The sequence below is a fragment of the Acanthaster planci genome, linkage group LG04 (genome assembly GCF_054643075.1).
Source record: "Acanthaster planci isolate LZ-2023a linkage group LG04, COTS_SCS, whole genome shotgun sequence".
Taxonomy (NCBI): Eukaryota; Metazoa; Echinodermata; class Asteroidea; order Valvatida; family Acanthasteridae; genus Acanthaster; species Acanthaster planci.
In genome coordinates this window covers 19,653,586-19,673,284 of record NC_141780.1, presented here as the reverse complement: position 1 = coordinate 19,673,284, position 19,699 = coordinate 19,653,586, and the positions used below count along the sequence as shown (strand labels likewise).

General features: G+C 40.7%; 2 protein-coding genes across 4 annotated transcripts; one reads left to right on the top strand and one right to left on the bottom strand.

The window, feature by feature from the left end:
• The first annotated feature begins 408 nt into the window (after nucleotides 1–408).
• On the top strand, nucleotides 409–16,331 carry LOC110986466 (histone deacetylase 11-like). Of its 3 annotated transcripts, none has more exons than XM_022248343.2 (11): nucleotides 409–547; nucleotides 2,427–2,692; nucleotides 3,146–3,246; nucleotides 4,807–4,833; nucleotides 7,433–7,549; nucleotides 8,362–8,481; nucleotides 9,132–9,291; nucleotides 10,050–10,119; nucleotides 10,801–10,909; nucleotides 11,457–11,646; nucleotides 13,136–16,331. In XM_022248343.2, exons 1-11 carry the CDS (start codon nucleotides 471–473, stop codon nucleotides 13,153–13,155), a joined length of 1,257 nt encoding a protein of 418 aa, XP_022104035.2. In that variant the 5' UTR covers nucleotides 409–470; the 3' UTR covers nucleotides 13,156–16,331. The 3 variants fall into 3 exon arrangements, with proteins under 3 accessions (XP_022104035.2, XP_022104033.2, XP_022104034.2); XM_022248341.2 differs by having other exon boundaries at nucleotides 13,131–16,331; XM_022248342.2 differs by lacking the exon at nucleotides 4,807–4,833 and having other exon boundaries at nucleotides 13,131–16,331.
• A 240-nt stretch (nucleotides 16,332–16,571) lies between these two features.
• ribc2 (RIB43A domain with coiled-coils 2) lies at nucleotides 16,572–19,615 on the bottom strand. The gene is made up of 5 exons (XM_022248355.2): nucleotides 19,356–19,615; nucleotides 18,842–18,923; nucleotides 18,257–18,720; nucleotides 17,734–18,128; nucleotides 16,572–17,280 (listed from the first exon to the last, which is right to left on the bottom strand). Exons 1-5 carry the CDS (start codon nucleotides 19,470–19,472, stop codon nucleotides 17,199–17,201), a joined length of 1,140 nt encoding a protein of 379 aa, XP_022104047.1. The 5' UTR covers nucleotides 19,473–19,615; the 3' UTR covers nucleotides 16,572–17,198.
• Between the last annotated feature and the right edge of the window lie 84 nt (nucleotides 19,616–19,699).

Below are 19,699 nucleotides of genomic sequence, written 5' to 3'. Positions count from 1 at the left end.
CCTGTCTCTTAAAAGCGAGCCACTACAGCCCTATTTGTGGGGCTAGGGGGAGGGCGTGCACACTCCAAGCCCCCTCGGATATGAGTACGCCCCTGGCTTGAGAAGTAACTTGAACTGGGAACTAACGTTATATACACTGTAGAGGCATTGTTTCCTTCAAAATGACAGCTTGCCAGAAAGAATAATTTCACAGGGAGTTTAGTCCCATGCCTTTCAACAAAAATGGAAACTTCAAATGACGGACTGTATGTTACACGACTTGCATATTCATTATCGCTCAGGTGGCGGCTCTGGTAGTGCTGAACAAGTACACATGTACATGTACATGTACATGTGTACTTGTGGCTACAGGCCAGTATATAAGCCAGTATAGTGTGGTACACGGTAACCGCTGCGGCTTAGATTGTTGCAGTGCACTGCAACAAGCCGCAGCCGCAAAGAGAAATGCATTTGTGTTACTGTGAAGAAAAATGGCGTCATGCGTAGGGGAATCACCGCAAGACAAAGCTAGTGTCGGAGGTGGAAATTGCTCACATGCTTGTGAAAGGTAAACCACTGTTTTGTGATAAAATGGCACTTGGCAGTTTAAAATTAGAAATTGACAGTGTTAACTCATATCTGTTACATTTTTCTTGGCTTGTGTTGATTTTTATCGTATCTATTTTCCACATCCTGAACATGCTGAAAGCCCGTCCCTTTCTGACATGTCGGATGCATTGCATCGAATTCGTGAAAATAAACTGGGGATTGGTAGATAGAGCATACGTTTTTGAATTCGGCTCCTAAATGACCTATATTATCGCGGTAACTCTATTATCGCGGTATGGAAAACTTTGAATTTTGCGTTGCTGGTGAGTTCCCTATCAGCAATATTCGTCCTGGTAATTAATATTTTATGGCCTGAGGATAAGTTTTATTAAAACAGAGTGAAAAGTTCTGCATGTTTCTGTAAGTTTTGATAATTTTTAATAAAAGAGGTAATTTTTCTGAAATTTGTAAATTCACTTTGACTGTGTCCATCATTACCTACCGTCTACCTCTTTAACAGTTGTTTCTAATGCCGTTCTGCCCTTGGATATCCAGGCCCCATATGTCAATTTCAAAATGGCTAAAAGGTGTCTAAAGGCACATTTTAACTCTGAAAATGGCCACTTTTTTGGAGTCAAAAAAGGGCTTCTGCCCTGAAAACTTTTTGTTTGCATAAAGCGTGGCGCCAATCTCCATTACAATAGACTTGTAAGTTATATCCGTCATACCTTTACCCTCCACGCCTGGGGCTATTAGCGAATAATTACATCGGTTTTATTGTCACCTTTTTTTTCTTTTCTTAGGCCAAACAAAAATTAGTTGTCTTTCCTATTACACTGGGAAATAAATTAGGGTGGTTGATTGGGTAAAATATTTTTTACTCTAAATTTTTATAGCCCAAAAAATTTAGGTCGGATGATGGTCTGTGTTTTTTTTTTGGGGGGGGGCGTGTATATTCTTAACAGGTACCAACTCAGTGTCAGATTAATGCTGTACATGTGCATGTCAATATTACATATCAACACTGTTACTGAGTAGTAAAGCAGCTGGTTGTTGAAAAACAAACACACAAGAGCCGTCCATCTCATGCAAACAATACAATGTACAGGACGATGTACACAAAATTAGGCTCAGGGCAAGGCACCTTAAGTCTTTATGTTTTATTAATATGTCAAATAAAAAGTTATAGGTTACTTTTGGATCCACCTGCATGTGAATATATGTGGATGACATTGGCCTCAGATTGAATAGTTGCTGGGTTAATTTGGTTGAAAGAGGACTGGGTTTAGCCTTCAGACTTTCAAGGGCAATTATGGGGTAAAAATTATCAATACACGTGACAAATGGGGGAATAACTTCAGATTGAATAGTTGCTAGGTTAATTTGGTTGAAAGAGGACTGGGTTTAGCCTTCAGACTTTCAAGGGCAATTATGGGGTAAAAATTATCCATACACGTGACAAATGGAGGAATAACTTCAGATTGAATAGTTGCTAGGTTAATTTGGTTGAAAGAGGACTGGGTTTAGCCTTCAGACTTTCAAGGGCAATTATGGGGTAAAAATTATCAATACACGTGACAAATGGAGGAATAACTTTCACATGGTTGCTTATCCGTCAAAAAGTCAGATTTTTCCACAATTTATAATTCTAAACTCACAGAAAACAGGGTGAGCATACTCAGCATAATAGAGCTTGTGAAAAAAAGTAATTTGCATGAAATTCATCAGAAGATTTTATTTGTAATTTCATGCAATTCTTAGGAGAGGACTCACTATCACTAGGAATTACAATGCATTCAACGTGGCTGTTACATGTATGACAAAGTTATGAGTCCACTGAAAGACCAAAGTCAATCTATTGGGCCTTGATATTGTAATCTTGGCCCCTTCTTTCTTAGCTTTCCCCATAACAGTGAAAAGCCCCAAGGGATCGCAGATATAGAGAAACCCAGCGATGATCAATCCCAACAGCAGTCCCAACCAGGAGACCAGACCGTTCCGGAGCATCAAAGTCAGCCACATGTGACAAAACTTTTTGTTAGGGTGGAGGATAAACAGTGGCCCATTGTCTACTCCCCCGATTACAACATTGGTTTCTTAGGACTGGAGAAACTCCACCCGTTTGACTCTGGAAAATGGGGGAAAGTTTTCAACTTTTTAAAAGGTACGGAATTTCCGCCCACCTCCACTAGCTAACCGTGTGCTCATGTACCAATAACAAACTTTTACTTATTTATTAATTAAGAGCAAATCATGGAGTGACGTCATCTAAGATACTGGGTATTTGGTAATACTGTTTACTGAACCCCAAATCACAAAAAACAAAGAAGCAAACTCGCTCTGTATGTCACTTTTGGAAGTGCATTTTTGTCAGTGTGAGCATTGTTAGCTATATCAGTATCAACTGTCAACAATTCAAGATTAAGAATGCAGTAAATAAATTTCACACTGACAACGTGGTGCCACAGTTCAATATATTTCCTCGTTCACTTTAAAATGTCCCTAGTTCGTAATATTGTGTCAGGAAATTGTTGGTCCTAGGTCAAGTTCATGTACATGCACTTGCCAAACAGCACAGATCTAAAGTGACTGTAAACTTTTTTTTTTAATTTGACAGAAAAAGGGATGCTGAGTGATGAAACTATAATCCGTCCCTTAGAGGCAACAACAGAAGACCTCCTTGTGGTTCACACCAAAAAATACCTGGACAGTTTAAGGGTATCGATTAAGTTCCTTTGGTTTGTTAATACACCATTTGCTCTACTCATCGTCCACGTCATTTTCTGCCGCAATGCCATGCTATATGTCTCTTGTCATCTGTTTGTTTGTCCAACTGTCTGCCTACATGTAGCTCTGGTTCTGGCTGCCCCATTCTTTCCTTAACTCCACCTCTAATATCAAGGTTGTGACCACTCATCTTCTTTGTAAATGTTTTGAAAGACGCTCGTCTTCTGGTTTTTGTGGGCTATGACATTTTTGGATACAATTAAAACACACTTAAATTTTACTTCCCTGTCTTAATATTTGGTAAAACTTTGTGCTGGGTGAGGGAGAGGCCTCAGTTTCAAGGGGAAGATTTTTTCTTCACCATTTTTCTCTTTTATTTCATTTTTCTTCAGCATCACACACCCTTGGGTGAAAGAAAAGCATCCTTTCTTCGGTCACAATGTTCTCTCTGTGTTGTCTTTTGCAACAGTATTGCAGCAAATAATTCCCAAGCCTCTGTATTCATTCTTATGTACATACTATGTGCCATTGCGTGCCACCGTCTTTCTCACAAATGTGCAGGTGCATCATGTGACTCTCTAATAGTCTCATTGTGCTCTTCAGTTTCAAAATACATTTTCCTGAAAGCATTAAAGTGTACAGAAATAGCTCTACAGTTTTTATGAGGAAAGCTGCTTCGTGAGAAAAAGCAATAAAATAACCACCTGCAGTACTTAAGATCAATACAGGCAAGTCAGGTTCAGTCAACCAAAATTTTAAAGGTTTACGATCCTCAAAATTACAAAATCTTTTGTTGACTGCTGTAAACATTTGACCGTTTATCACTGTAGTAGGGGACATAAAACTTGACCTTTTTCCCTTTTGAAATCCAGGTGTTGAATTTTAGCATGTGCACTAAAGTTTTACTTCAGTATCTTTTCATGAAATTTTTTCCCACTTAGAAGAGCAGGAGGCTTTGCTTGGCTGTGGAAATTGTTAACGCAAGCTTGCAAACCTCAATTCCCTCATTCCCTGGAAAATGAAATGACAGAGATGCATGGTTGAGCATTGAAATGTGATAAAAGAATAATTGATTATAAAAGAATGAAAAAAAAATTAATTATAAAAGCTGGCCAATTTCCAACTCAGGGTGTGTGTGTGGTTTTGCTTCATTGTTGAGGCATGAGAATAATTTTCACAGGTGTACTTTCAGAACCAGTAGAAAATGCTCCATGTGTTTGTTCAGATTGGACAATTTTGATGTTGCATTAGCCAAAAGAAGATCGTGCTACATTAAACCAAAGCTCTCAACTGAGAGGACTTATAATTCCTGAATTTAGAACTTGGACACAAAGCGAGATATGAGCTTATTTCCAAAGATGTATTTGCAAAATCCCCAGATCATTATGCTTTGGATGTTCCTACTCTTTTGCCCTCGTTTTTCTAAAAAAAGCTGGTCATTCCCTTTGCACATTTTTTGCCGCACACAACCGCTTAACACGGTTCATGCCGGTGGCTTTGTGCATTCCATGTTGGGCTGATGATAGCATTGTTATTTTTTTGCTTTGACAGGAAAACATTGCCAGAGCTATTCCTGAGGTACCATCTCTCCCTTTACAAAGTGCTTTGTGATTAGTCTGTCTTCCAGTCTGTTCTGTTCTTGGTTCAGTGTGCTTTGACTCAAACAAAGACTCACTTTACACTACTTGTCATTTAATCTTCCAGCAGACTTGATGTAACAGTAAACTAGGCTTGGAGCATTTGTATAGTCAAGTGTAATGTTGGTACTGTATTTAACAAACATCAACCACCCCAAACTTGCTATAGTACTTTAAGTGAGTACATCACATGCACAGTCATGTGTGTAAAAGGCATTAGCACAAGAACCAGAATGTGAGCCAACACTGTCTGGTGCAAAATGACGTCGCACATCTGTACTCTATATCATCTCTAGGAGTACATCTTGAAACAAACTCTATATCGCTTGCATTATGCACTTGCCAACCTTGCAGTTGTGTTGAATATATATTTGATATGAATAGAAATGTGAGTACGTAAACTTTTTTGCTGAAATCTGCATTTACATTCACATGTAGGAAATGCACAAATGTTTGCAAAAGAAATTGGATTTAAGTTTGAGCCCTTTTGCGAACGCAGGGACATCTTTTTGCACACTTTCATGTCCAGCTTCTCGGGTTCCTTCCCATTATCAAAAGTCAATATACTCAGACAGTATTCATTTATGCACGGTTCTTACCACATCTCATATTTCAACACCCTTTTAAGACTCAGAAAAATAACCTGTCTGTATTTTTGACACTGGTGAAGCATGAAAGAAGCTCCGAGACATTCCTCAGAAATCGATCTCTTTTTTTGGACCTTTTTTGAAATAACTTGCATTCAGCAAAAGATACCCCCAAATAAACTAAGTCTCCTGGCTGTTCAAATTCCATCCATGATTGCCTGACCATTTTGCAAAAGTTAGGCCTCACTGGAGAAAAAGTGCTTAAGTTCAGAAATTATCAAGTTTGCTGGAAGATAAAGTTGTTTTCCTCTGAGACAGTCTCAGGGAAAACATTCTTTTCAAATGTTGCTCTGCATTCAGTATCACTGCCGTATGAAACAGAAGTATTTTTCGCATAAAGTTCAAGTCACTCGCAGGATACAGGTAACTATTTTTGGACTGACTGCACAATTTGAGTATCAAAAGAACTAGAAATCAAAGTTGACTTTTTTATTAAAGCAACTTTTGAGCCAGTTGTAATTTTGTTGCATAATTATTGAATCAGCATTTTGATTGGTCTAGTCTACCCCTCTTCAGCTGCAATACCGCCCTCTTTTGTCTCTCTTTGCCTTTGTGCTCTTCTCAGGAAATTTTAATCGAAAACGCAAAGAGAACATCAGAGGAAAATTCACGCAAATTTCTCAGCTAAGAAAATTGCATCTTTGAAGTGTAAAGTTTCCAGTAAATGTCAAAGTACCATGTCTCTTTTTTTTTTCACCTCTTTGCCTTTTTTTAATGCATGATAATTTTCACACTGTTGTAACCAGCTGCCTTTAAATTCCCTAGCCACATAATTTCCAGGATCTGTTGTTTTCCTTTACGCCTGTTTGTTATCAAAGTGACTTGCTGATACGTGTATGTTCTTTATTTCTTACCCCAATGTAGTTGCTTATGTGTTTATGATTTGGTAGATGCTTCCTTAAGCTTTCATTCTTTTGCCCTCATACATGTATATGTAACTAAGTCCTCTTCTATTTTCGTGCGCATTTCCTGCTTGTTAACTTGATACACTGTGCTGTGTCTTTAGTACTGAAAGAGATTTTGGCAAGCATAAAATGAGAGTAATGTGTACTTGTATTCTTCATAAAAATCATAAAACACTGTCATTGGTTGAAAACTTTATTTTTGTATGGTCAGACGTCATTTTTGCAGTCATGCATTACCTACTCTTCACCTCTTATGGGATTAAATAACAAAACCGTTGTGTTGACGTTGGTGAATAAGCCAACTTATTAATCTGAACATTAATTGTTTCATTTTACCAAACAACATTTCTTTTTAACATGAGTAAATTAAACTTTGAAACTCTGTTTCATGCACAAAATTCCCCACCACAGGCTCTCCCTTGACCTTGGAAATGTATAGTATTTCCCCTGAAGTTTTCCAGCTTAGAATGTTTACAATCAAGATTTGAGCTTGTGCCAGAAATTTTTTTTTGTCCTTGAGACAAATCCATCATCACTGGAGTACATGTTGTGTACTGTTCACATTTCCACTTTGTTTTGTCCTGCCTTTTGCTTGATGTTAAATTTTATTGTAGTTTCTTCAAATCTAATTGTTGAAAATGCTTTAACGGCATTGTCACGTGCCTTACTGAAATTCATTTTTTAAATACTTTGTTTAGTTGCTTATTAACTGACATGATGAGAGGGGAAACAACTGCCAATTTTTAACACTTCAAGTAAAATACACTAACCTTCCAATAATTTGGGTAGTTTGAGGCAAATTTGAGAGTGAGTCTTTAAGACCAGACTCCATTCTAAAATGAAAAAAAAAGCTTACCAGTTTGTGTCAGTTTCTGGCACTGACAAATGAGAGAAGAGGAGGAAAATGAGGAAAAGAAGCACTACTAATGACTAATAATGTCACAAAAATGAGACAGTTTGTTGCATTCTGTTCTATTTGTGTGTTCAGTGGAGTGTGACGGTCGCAACCATCACTGAGGTACCTCCAGTAGCTCTACTCCCAAATGTGGTCGTCCAGAGAAAAGTACTCAAACCACTCAGAACACAGACCGGGGGAACAATCCTGGTGAGCAGACATCTTGGTTTTTACAGATTTCTTTTAGTTTTGACCATCATTCTTCTGTTTGTGACACAACTAGCCTGAAAATCAGAATGGACATAAATCCTCCCGGACGCTTGGTACAACAGACTTTCCAGGTTTTGGGAAAGATCGAACTTGTTTTGGAACCTTTAATAGCTCTATGGCTGGAAGACAGCGGGAGTGCAAAACATCTCTGGAATGAAATTTAACTTCCCTGTCTCCCTCTCACCAGGACTGTGATTGGGGTAATATTCAAGGTCAAAGGTCAGAGGCAGTTTGGCAAAGGTCCTTCTTGAGCAGCCTTTAAGGCTGATCTCAGCTTTGTCCCTGACTCTGGCTTCATCTTAAGTTCCAACGTCATTTTCAGAGAGTTACTGTTGAAATCAAGTAGGAATACTCCAAACTCTGACTTAAGGTTTGCATCTTCAAAAGTTAGATTTGCATTGACCCATATACAGTGAACCAGTAGGTTCTCCCTCGAGATTAAGTTTATGAAACCAGAGACCAGTGAAACCATTGTGAAAGATGAGGGTGACTTTTTTGCGAACTCCAACAAAGTGGCATAAAAGACACTGCCATTGATGAATGCAGTCCACCTCATACATGTTTTGTTTACATTTTGCTCTTAAGTCTTGGGTCTCTCACAGTGCTTTAACATGTCAATATTTGTAATTTGACAGAGTGACAGGTTTGAGTTTTGGTTTGGTATTTGCAAACATCAGTGACAGTTGATGAATGGCCAGCAGGGAGTTGTATCCGGTGGTAACAGGCCTCTTGTGACTTCTTCCTTTAAACAGGCAGGCAAGTTGGCCATGGAGCGCGGCTGGGCCATAAATATTGGTGGTGGCTTCCATCATTGTTCCAGTGACAGAGGGGGTGGCTTCTGTGCCTATGCAGACATCACGCTTGCCATTAAGGTACAGTGGAATGAAATGGGCTTCCATTTGAATGAAAAGGGTAGTAAGAGTTGAATCAAGGGAATGAGTTTTCATGGAGAGAGTTTTTTTCTGGCACCGCCAAAAATGACTGGAAAGCAATTGCATTTGTACCATCATCCACAGATGACTAAATTTTTTAACCTTCAGCTTTTGGCCGCACATGACAAGTAAATGTTATGGAGGGGTTTCCTTCAGCTCAGGTATAGAATTTTACAAAATACTGTCACAAAAATTGGATAGAATCATCTTAGTTCATAACGTCTGACAAACTCTGCATTAAAGAAGCAGGGAGGCCATTTCCTGTCATCCTGTACTCATGCATTGGGCCAGGTGCCCTCTTTAGAATGGAAAAGGAATGATGTCCCTGAGCAAGACAAATTACTACAATCAATACTGTTATTGCTTGATTTTAATGTTAGAAGTGTTGTCTTGCTACTGATAACCATGGACACACACACTGACAGAGAATATCAGTGTCTTGTTTCTTCATCCACCGTTAACTTCAAGAACCCAGTTGCAGAAATTTCTCATCCACCATAGTTTGCACAACTTTGTTAATAATAGCATCTGATTCCATATCATTAGAGAAAGACAAGTGAATAAACAGTTTTGGTGATGTTTCTCTCCAGTTTCTTTTGCAGCTGGGTATGGTGAAGAAGGTCATGATTATTGACCTGGATGCTCACCAAGGCAACGGCCACGAGAGAGATTTCATGAACATGCAGGACACGGTCTACATCCTGGACATGTACAACAGAAGTATCTACCCTCATGATGGGTACGCCAAGCGTAAGTAGTGAGACTTAAGCGGAGTTTTGTAATTGAGACCTCTTAAGACCAACACAAGACCCTACAAGATTATCACAACACCAACACAACACCCTACAAGACTATCACAACACCAACACAAGACTCTACAAGACTATCACAACACCAACACAAGACCCTACAAGATCAACACAACACCAACACAAGACTCTACAAGATCAACACAACACCAACACAAGACCCTACAAGACTATCACAACACCAACACAAGACCTTACAAGACCATCACAACACCAACACAAGACCCTACAAGACTATCACAACACCAACACAGGACCCTACAAGACCATCACAACACCAACACAGGACCCTACAAGACTATCACAACACCAACGCAAGGCGCTACAAGACTACCACAACACCAACACAAGACCTTACAAGACCACCACAACACCAACGCAAGGCCCTACAAGACTATCACAACACCAACACAAGACCCTACAAGACTACCACAACACCAACACAAGACCTTACAAGACCACCACAACACCAACGCAAGGCCCTACAAGACTATCACAACACCAACACAAGACCCTATAAGACTACCACAATACCAACATGTGTGTATCGTGCTCGTGTACATTACATTGTACATCATTTGGAAACTGCTGTTGTTCATTGATAGTACTTTGCCCATAACATAACATCACATCCACATCAAGGTAGAATTGTTTTCCCTTTCAATTAGCTAGTTATCATGTTTTGTTTTGTTTTTCCAGGAGGAATTAGGCAAAAAGTGGAGCTTGATTTCTTTACAGACGATGGCCCATTCCTGAGAGCAGTAGATAAGTACGTACATGTAGTCAAACAGAAAGTGAATGTTGTCACTGCTGTGTTGACATTCAGCGAAAGAAAATTTAACCACATACCAGGAAATTAAAACCACAAAGGACACGCAAACTGAGAAGTCTATCCATTGTAGCTGGTAACCAGGAAAACCTCAAAGCCAAAGACAGCCTTTGATTCCTGGCCTGCCAGCCACCACAGGATCCAACTAATGACATCATTCAATGGGACTTGGGGCCTGTTTGTTTCACATGGATTCGGATCACGATCAGCGATCCCAGAGCTGGTTTGCACTTACCATCAAGCAGGAACTGGTGTCAGTGAACCAATGACGGATCACTGATTGCGATCTGGATCTGTGTGAAACAAACAGGCCCATTGTCCCTTGTGTTTGTCTTAGATATCGGCAGCTCACTTTACTGCCTAACGTGACGAGATTGGTGCACCTGACACGGTTGGGGTCAGTTAGATGAAGTGGATGTCCATAACTGATGTGACCCTCGTTCAGTATTGTAATGTCCTCACCACATACCAGAAGATATTACAAATGCACTGGAGTCAGAAATTGGGGACAGATAGGGTGATAAACACAGTGACACCCTCTCCCTGCCCCAAGCACGCTCTAAAAATGCTCCCACATCCATTCAATAAAGTCAACATCCTAAGTTTCTGTGTCTGACGTAGATATTTCAAAAAAGCTTTGGAGGAATTCCTACCCGATCTGATCGTCTACAACGCTGGTACAGATATACTCGAAGGAGACCCTCTGGGTGCCTTGTCCATCTCACCAGAGGTAAGAATGTCAGAGTTGCCCCTAGTCAAGGAGGGACTGTCTCCCCTCTTTGTTCAATCCACCCTCGTTTAACTTGTCCTCTCCCACAAGCTCTGCGGAATTGGTAACAATTCACTTTCTTCTTGTGTGAATACGGAAGTGACTTTTTACAGTAACGCTGTAACTGATCTCAGAGATGTAAAACGCAAGAGGTTTTTGTCTTTGAGAAAGATTCTATTGGATCACAACATCAAGCCCTCCTACTTTTTGGAGTTGTATTTGAGGTCACTATAGCCAGCACGCAGTTTGCAGCAGTTTTTGTATTATGTGCTCGGAGGTTTATAAAGTGATTTCATTTCTAAAACGTCTTCAGTTTTGTGCCTGGGAAATCAGGAAATGTACAGCATGCCAGATACTGTGGATTTTACATTTTACGAAGCAGACCAACATCTCTTTACAAAATGAAGATATGTTGGGTGTTTTCCAAGGCTGTGCAGAACTGTGGACGTAGACATGCGCTACATAGGAACTGTAGGGGTCTAATCCTGTAGATGTTGTATATGTACAGGGCATCATACAGCGAGACCAGCTGGTGTTTGAGATAGCCAGGAGGAGAGAGAGGCCGATTCCACTCTTGATGGTCACGTCTGGCGGTTACCAGAGAAACAATGCCAGCATCATCGCGGACTCCATTCTCAACCTCAGACGGCTCAAGCTGATTGAGTGCCCGCAGGCTGAGGAGCACCTCAAGGCCCAAGGTACGTTTCTCTTCCCACTCCTTGCCTCTATGATCCCCACCAGCGAAAAGGCCATGTCTATTAATCAAGTGGCTATGGCTAGCTTTAACACACATCTGTAGGAGTGGCTATAGCCACTAGCCTGCGTCTTCCCATAGGAGCAGGTGTTATTTCCAGCCACAGTTAAGTAATTTGGATGCAGCTTAAAATTCTGTCCTATACTTAACCCTAAGAGAGACATGTTATTTAGAACATTTTCACACAGTACAAATGTAAAGTTTCAAATCGATCTGAGATACGGTTTTGCTGTTCCAGTCATTTGAACTTCAAGGCCACGTACGTACCAACCTGTGTGCACTGAGCATGGCAGTAGAGTAGTAGGTATACATTTTTGGTTGACCCATCTTGGAAAAATGGGTGCTGTTGGAAAACAGTAGGTTTGATTTTCACAAAAGTGGCGTCAAAATGACTGCAAAGACTTACTGAAAAGACTCAGCACGTGAAAAAATATTTTGGGGATATTTGAAAAAATGTTGAGGGGGATGGTTTCTGGCTCTCTTAGGGTTAAATTAATAGGTAATGCACAGGTTGTGTGCCTCAAGACCTGCGGTATGTTTCTCTTGTCTCCTTTCTTCTAAGTCTCCTCTCCACCGCTAGTAAAAGTCTCTACCCAGAATCCAAAGCCAAGTTCTAGGTTAGGAAACCCTAGCCTCATTTAAACTGTTCCTCGTCTTAAAAAGCCATCTGAAAGTTGCAGAGGACTTGTAGGGGCTGAAAAGGGTAGAGCCCAGCCCGTGTTAATTTACTTTAGCGGACCAGCCCCATGTCAGTTGGACAGTGGGAGGAAGGAGGAGCGTTTCCCTAATTAAAGCGGACGAGCACTTGGAGAACACGTGAACAATAAATGATGTCTAACTACAATTTATTAAATATGAAAACAGTTGGTGTTGTGTAATGGCTAGACGGCACCGTAAAAAACAATATAATGAATGGTGTAAGGCTAACACTGCTAGCCAACCAATACAGTGTGGCACGTTGTAGAACAGAAAGCAGTTACCACGTTGGGCCCCGTAAATCGTACAATTTCTCCGACAGAAGATCGTGTGAAGTATTTATACAATGATAAGTACTTACTAGGGGTTCCTAGCATTGACTCTCTCCCACGCCTAGGGGCATGGCCGAAGACACGCTCCCTGCAAATTAATAGAAACAAAATGCAGAGGGTACAGTTTTACATTCGAAACCCCAAAAGCAAAGAGATCACCTTCACACCGCGTGCCCGGGAACCCTAAAAAGTATCCACTTTATGTTAATTACCTCCGTGACGCGTATTGGAAGGATGAGGGCGCCCTTACTAAGGTACGGTTCCCTACATTACATTTGACTTTGATGCCTTGTGGTGTAAAGGAGGTTGACATTGTGCTGAAATCTATGCGCAGTACAACCTTGTCCTTTTGGGACCTCAAGACATTTCACACACACCCCTGTCTTGTTTTTTGTCACAGTACAGCCTGCAAGTCGAGAATCTGATGTGGACACCGGAGCAGCCAATGCAAATCCAACTGGCACGAGAAGCTGGAGATCGTGGTTTAGTTTTAAGAAATAGTACCGAATGATAGAGAGCAGAGATTTGTTCTAGTTAACTGAATGTGAACTCTGACCGCTTGTAGGAAATATGAAATTTCTGACTGGCCCTGTATTGAGGGCACTGTTTCCTTCGCTGGGAAAATTTCGGACCAAATTTGTCGACCAACACACGTGTAGCGAGTCCTCACAACTGCACTGCCAGTACATGTAAGGTTGTTTGCCTGCACTGGTGTCCAACAACATTATCTCCTGGTCTTTATTTTGTACAGTTGGCAATCAAGATTATCGCCCACTTCCTCTTTGTTCCAATGGGCGTGGCAAATACGAGGGAAACAGTTAGTTGTCTGGGAAAGTAACTGAAAAGTCATGAAAAATGGAAAAAATGTAATTCATTTTTTTTTTGATACTGAGAGAAAGGGGAATATTTTTGTCTGCATCAGTTCTCTCCCTTTATTGTTATTATCATCATAATGTTGCTAGCAGGCTGGATCTCCTGCAGCGATCATACCTCCCTTGTTCCTTCGACAGGCAGCCAGCTCAGTTGTGGTCTCCACCCTAGAATCCCTCCTCTTCCTTCCAGAAGTGTAAAAAAACCCCCAAATGTAGGCTGACCCCTCGGAAGGGACATAAAAAGTTGCATGAAAACAGTTCCAAATTTTTGGGCCCCCCCAAAAAAATTCCGTTCTGGATCTGCCCTTAAGACTGAGGTACTATATGTTGAAATAAACAGGATGTAAAAAGTACTTGTATAGTTTACATACATGTATGCAAAGAGAACTTCCGCTTTATTTAATTGAAAATACTTGATTTCAGTTTAATCCTTGTCCATGCAGAACATTTTACTGAATAATGTTGGAAGCATATTTCAAAAGCGATCATCGTGTACTTTGAAAATTATGTACGAGCCCTTGCTCTCCCACTGTTGATGGTTATTTGGTTGGGCCATGTCTGAATGTAGACGTGTCGGCCATCTTGAAAGTGAGGTCAAACTTTTCTTTTGGGGGACCTTATGGGTTGTACTACACCAAATACGCGCTCATAGAGAACAGTGCAAAATCAGACTGAAAAAGTGCCGCCTGTTGACTCTCGTGAAGAGGTTGGCCTTTTTTTTTTTCACTGGAAATTCAAGATAATGGCCAGCAGATCACTTTTTGTTTCAATTTTATGGGGGGTAAGCCACGAAAAAATTTTTTTATTTGCCCTTTCCCAAAGATACCCATAAAATAGTAGTAAAACTATGCACTCAGCTCTGAATGTGGCCGCCCGCCTCTGTCCAAAATAGGCCCACAATTTTGGACTTTTTGTCATACCAGTATTTGTTAAGATAATTAACATTTTTGATTAAGGAAAAACAGTCTGGCACCACCCCATTTGATAGATTTAACACCTTAAATATGGTAGATTCAGGAAGCAAGATGATTAAGGTCTTTTACCCAGCTGAAGCTGGGAACAACACAAACACCTACAGAATGAAGCAAAAAAGGAAGTACATTTCATATATACATGTACATGTGCTCGCTATTCTGCACGAAGTCACTGTAATTCAAGCTTGGCTAGAAATGTGAACCGTTCTTGCCACTTTTAGCTGTAATGTTCTATGGCATGCAAACAATAAATTTATTGATATATCAGTTGTGTTGGGTTAAAACTTTTTCCCGGGGATCAAAATGAATTTTTGTGGATTGTGTAAAAACATCATGTACAGTATACATTGCATACACTTACTCTGTAAATTGTGTTTAAACAAAACCTTCTAATGTAAAATGTACATCCAGCCACATAATTGGTCAGGTACTTATGCCATATTGAATGCTGTAGTGGGAGACAGTGGCTGCAACCGAATCTGTCGTCTATGGCTAGGTCTAGGTCTTCGCTCCATTGGAAATGCGTGGAGACTCGCAGACAATAGACCTAGCCGTAGCTCTGGAAGTCGGTTTGGAACACGGCCAGTTCTGTCCATGGACAGGCTCCTTTTGAGAGTAAAAGTGAGTGTTATGTATCTTGTTAAGAACATCACACATTATTTGAAGAATTTCACGTCGTCACTGCATATCCAGCAAGAAATGAGACCAAGGGGTACCCCCCCAACATCCAATTGCTATACACACTCTAGACTATGATTACCTAACACATCCCCCTAGATGTCTGAAAAGAATTCCTAAGATACCAATGAAACAATGACCAACACAAAGGGGGGGGGTTTCTCCGTCTCATATCTTGCTTCATATGCGTCACTGGTTCAACCCTCCAGAGTACCCTTTATATAACCTTTGTCCTGGGGAAATTGTAGATCTGTGTAAACTATTCCACAGATGCTCGTCTTCAATGTCTACATTAATTTTTTTTCAGGAGTTCTGTTTATAGCTTGTGTTAGAGCAAACAGAGCTGTTTGTTTAGATTTCTCAATCCATTCGGTGTCCTGACGAAAACAGGAATAATGTACCTGAAAATAGTGAGTGTTTTGTATTCATATGTAAATGTGTAAACAGGTGTTTTGTGATACATGTACAGTCAAACCATGTTAAAAAGAGCATTGTTAATGCAAGATTCTGATTGTAACAAGGAAATTTTTGGGTCCCAATCCTTTGTTTTTCTTTGTATCAATTCCTGATAATGCAAGGTTCCTGTTATAACAAGATAATTTCCCAAGTCTGAAGGACCTCATGTTAACAAGATTTTGACTGTACATGTATGTGTTTCTTGTAAAATCAGTCATATTTCTGGTGATTAATCCTCTGTGTTAATGGCCTGTTTTATATTTCATGACGTATCTTTTTATGCATGCAGATGGAAACCAACTAGACATACATGTACATTTGCACATGCATTACATTTCAAGATTTTATGCTATTTTTTAGGCTCTGCTCTTTCTCTTGAATACTTTCTTGCCCAGAGGTACTTTCATTTGCTACATCCTGTCTGTTCCTGCAGTCATTTGGCATGTGAAATCTTTTGTCTGTCTTTTCCAACTCAAACAGTTCTTGACTGCAAAAACATTGAGATCCAAGTGCAATACATGTACAAAGCATGTGAATTGGTTAAATATGTACAATGCATGTAGAATGGAACACTTTTGTATAAACTTTAAAATCTAATTAAACTCACAGTCCATGCAAATACATTGTTGTGCCGTTTTCTGTCTTATGTGGTACTGAATATTGATATGTTGAAACATGTACCGTGGTTTGGTTCCAGTAGCCAACATTGCCGGGATCAGCTCGATAATACATGTTTTCAGTTGTAGTGTTGAAACTATTGTGAGTTTATGCACAAAAAATAAGAAAAAGCTTCTAATGATTTTGGAAGTCCACTATGTCCACAGAGTTGACCAGACATTCTGATGCAAACAACAAAGACTCTTCTGTGTTATCTTCAAAGTCTTTATTTTAATATATACAACACAAATGAAATAAAACTCAATAAAATTACAATGTCACGGGTGGTATAGAACGTTGGACGGACAATACGGCTTTGAAAGATGGAGTTTCTAACTTCAAATGTCAATTGTCATCTCAAACATTGCTTGGGTGGAAAAGTTGGAAGCAAGACTTTCAAACATTTAAAATCAATATGTTTTGTATGTACATATACAATGTATATGGATTCAGAGGTCAACAGCTGCCCACACGTCACATTCCTCAGCATTTGTAGAAAGGAATCCGAGGAGACCAAATTTTGAAGTGTGAAAAGTCCACACATACGCGGGTGGTGATAGGTCAAAATCCCTTGAAAGTAGGAATTTCCATATTAGGGAAACTTTGCAAAAACAGATGGGTTGCATAATAGCAGTATCTGGCTCTCAAAGGCAGAAAAACATAACGTGGGGTTACTTTCAGAAAGTTCCTCTTGGAAATAGAATACTGAGATTCTAGAAATGAGCCTTGTATGTCCACCCCTCCCTAGAATTTTGCACTGGGTGGGAGGAGATGTGTCTAGACAGTCTATAGTTTACATCTAGATGTCCAGGGGCTTTTCGGTCACTATCTCTACCGACTTGTCTTGTTCCACTGCTGAAAGTATGCTGCTGTTGGTCGGTTGGTATACACCTCGTTGTCGATGTACTCTTGGCTGCAAAGTAAAGAGCAAGGAAAAAGAAATCAATTATTGGAGTGTAACGATTGTGTAGACACAACGAAGAAATAACAGAACTAAATCTTACACTATTTCTCAGAGTTATTGTACAAGTTATTGTGGTGTCTTCCTTTTGAACATGAGAAAATTGGAGAAGTTAAATAAACCCTGTAACTGGTGAACTTGTAAGTTTATAGGAAGGAGTCGTTACTGATCTGTTCAAGAATTCAGATATCCAGGTAGCTTTTTAGCAATAAACCTTAATTCAATGACCTCATGTACAGTTAAAGGGGCGTCCTTGTGAAAAAATATTGTAAAGTGTTGATTTTGAAGTCCCAAGTTTGAATCTTTTGCCTTTGTTTTTCTAGTCCTTTAGTAACAACGTTCTGGTTATAACAAGGTAAGTTGGCAAGTTTTTACAACCTTGTTCTGAGAGTTGCCTGTACTCACTTTGATTTTTGTTCGGCGGCAAGTCTGGTGTTGGCAGCAACCTGTTCCTTCTCCAGTCCCTTCCTGACCCTGTCGGCCTCCCTCTCCATCAGCAGCCCGCTCCTGGCATCAAACAGCCGCTGCCGCTCCCACTCACGGTCCCGTTCTACCTCGTCCTCCTGGATGCGCTTCTTCTCCTGCCGCTGCAACTCCTGGATGCGGCGGATCTCAGCCAGCTGCTCAGGGGACATGCCCTTCCAGCGGTCGGTGATCACGCGGTGGGGGCCGAAGGCACTCTCGGCCACGTCGGGGTTCTCCGTCAGCATGTCGCCGTTGATGTGGTTGACCATCTCGGTGAAGTTGTCGTCCAGCTCCTGCTGCTTGGCAAGGCGAGCCTTCTCAGCCTGTTCATCAGCCTTAACGTGAGAAGAGATACAAATTTGAAATTATTCATTCGGAATCAGTCAATCATTGTAATATGCATTGCTACTGTACAGTAACTCTTACACAGAGCCAAACTTTTTTAACAAAGAGCGGGACTCACCAGTGCTTGGTTATAATCCTTCACAGTCTCATTGATGGCTCGTTGGCATTCCTCTTCCATCTTAGCCAGTGCCATGGCCCTCTCGTCAGCCTCCCGTCGGTGCAGATCATACAATCTGTCGGCCTCTCTCTGGAGATCTTTGTGCCTCTTCTTCTCCTCGGCCTGCCGCCGGGTCCACTCCCTCATCTGCTCCTGCATCAGCTTCTGGCGGGCCTTGGAATTGAGGTCCTCGCCGTCAAACTTCTGAGCCCCTGAGATGCCGCAGCGGGGATCGTCATCCGAGACCCGGGCGGGCTTGTCCTTCTTCTTGCCATCCGGGTCGTTGAGGTCCCACTCCCGCCTGGAATCTGGTTGTTGATGTAAAGCACGGAACTCGTTGAGTGCTTTGTTGAGGTTGCGCACATCTTGCTCCCGTCTACGTGTGAGGAGTTCAGCAATTTTATCATTGCGGATTAGATCACTGGCTGTAGGGATGAAAAAAATTGAGATAACGGGTTAAAATATTTGACAGCGAAAAAGTTACTCAAAAGGTGAACATGTTGATGAGATTAATGCCAAAACAAACGGCTGAGGTAATTCGCTTACCGAAAGCTTCATGTCTCTGTTGTTCTCGTTGCTCCTGTAGACCTCTGTCATGTACTTGCTCTTTCAGGGCTTGAACATCAATCTGTGTACACAAAATTAAGCAGTAAGCAAATCGACAAATGGTCTTAATGTTAGCTTATGGCCAATTACTGAATTAGGGGCCTAAATCAATGTCTGTCGTATGTCTAAAGGAAGCTAAAATTGTTTAGAATAAAAGACAGTTTTAAAAACTTTGTTAGGGGCCTACTTACGTGAGGCATGGCATGGTCTAATCGCCCCTGAATGAGCATGATACTTTCTTACACCAGAATAACCGGCCCTAGGCCTACCCCCCAAAAGTTCTTTTTCTCAAATTCCTTTACTTTTTGTTCAAGCTTTGGTTAAACATTTATTTAGCAAAGCACCTAATTCTAAATACAGCAAAATCACCTCGTCCCTTTCTGTTTGATTTCGAGTAAAAAAAAAACTCTAGCAAAAACACCAGACTCAGCGGCAGCTAAGGACTTCAACTCACCCCAATTGTGCGAACTTTGGCGTTAAAAATTCTGTTTTGGCGTTCCAATTCTTGGTTTCTTCTCCGCTCAATTGCGGCTGCCTCCTTCAAGTCAATCGGTAAGTCCAACTTATACATTTTGATATGTTACAGAGCCTGGCCAGATAAAGTTTTCTGTGTAAATTTAGGACGGTGAAAACTCCACGCTCCACGTTTCTTGGACGGATTGTGTATGACAAGTTTGCTATGGGACTTCATGCTTTATGCTGTTGTTAAGGGGCGTTGCTATGTTCGTGTCCGATAAACAGCCAAACACGGCTCCAGTCAACTTCGACTCAAGTAACAGAAATTGTGGTTGGACATAT

Coding starts and splice junctions, on each gene's coding strand:
- LOC110986466 (XM_022248341.2), top strand. CDS start 471: ATGGCGTCATGCGTAGGGGAATCACCGCAAGACAAAGCTAGTGTCGGA. Junction 4,834..7,432: donor TTGCCAGAGCTATTCCTGAG/GTACCATCTCTC, acceptor TTGTGTGTTCAG/TGGAGTGTGACGGTCGCAAC. Junction 11,647..13,130: donor GGAGCACCTCAAGGCCCAAG/GTACGTTTCTCT, acceptor TTTTTGTCACAG/TACAGCCTGCAAGTCGAGAA.
- ribc2 (XM_022248355.2), bottom strand. CDS start 19,472: ATGTATAAGTTGGACTTACCGATTGACTTGAAGGAGGCAGCCGCAATT. Junction 18,924..19,355: donor CCAAAGTTCGCACAATTGGG/GTGAGTTGAAGT, acceptor TTGTGTACACAG/ATTGATGTTCAAGCCCTGAA. Junction 18,721..18,841: donor ACAGAGACATGAAGCTTTCG/GTAAGCGAATTA, acceptor TCATCCCTACAG/CCAGTGATCTAATCCGCAAT.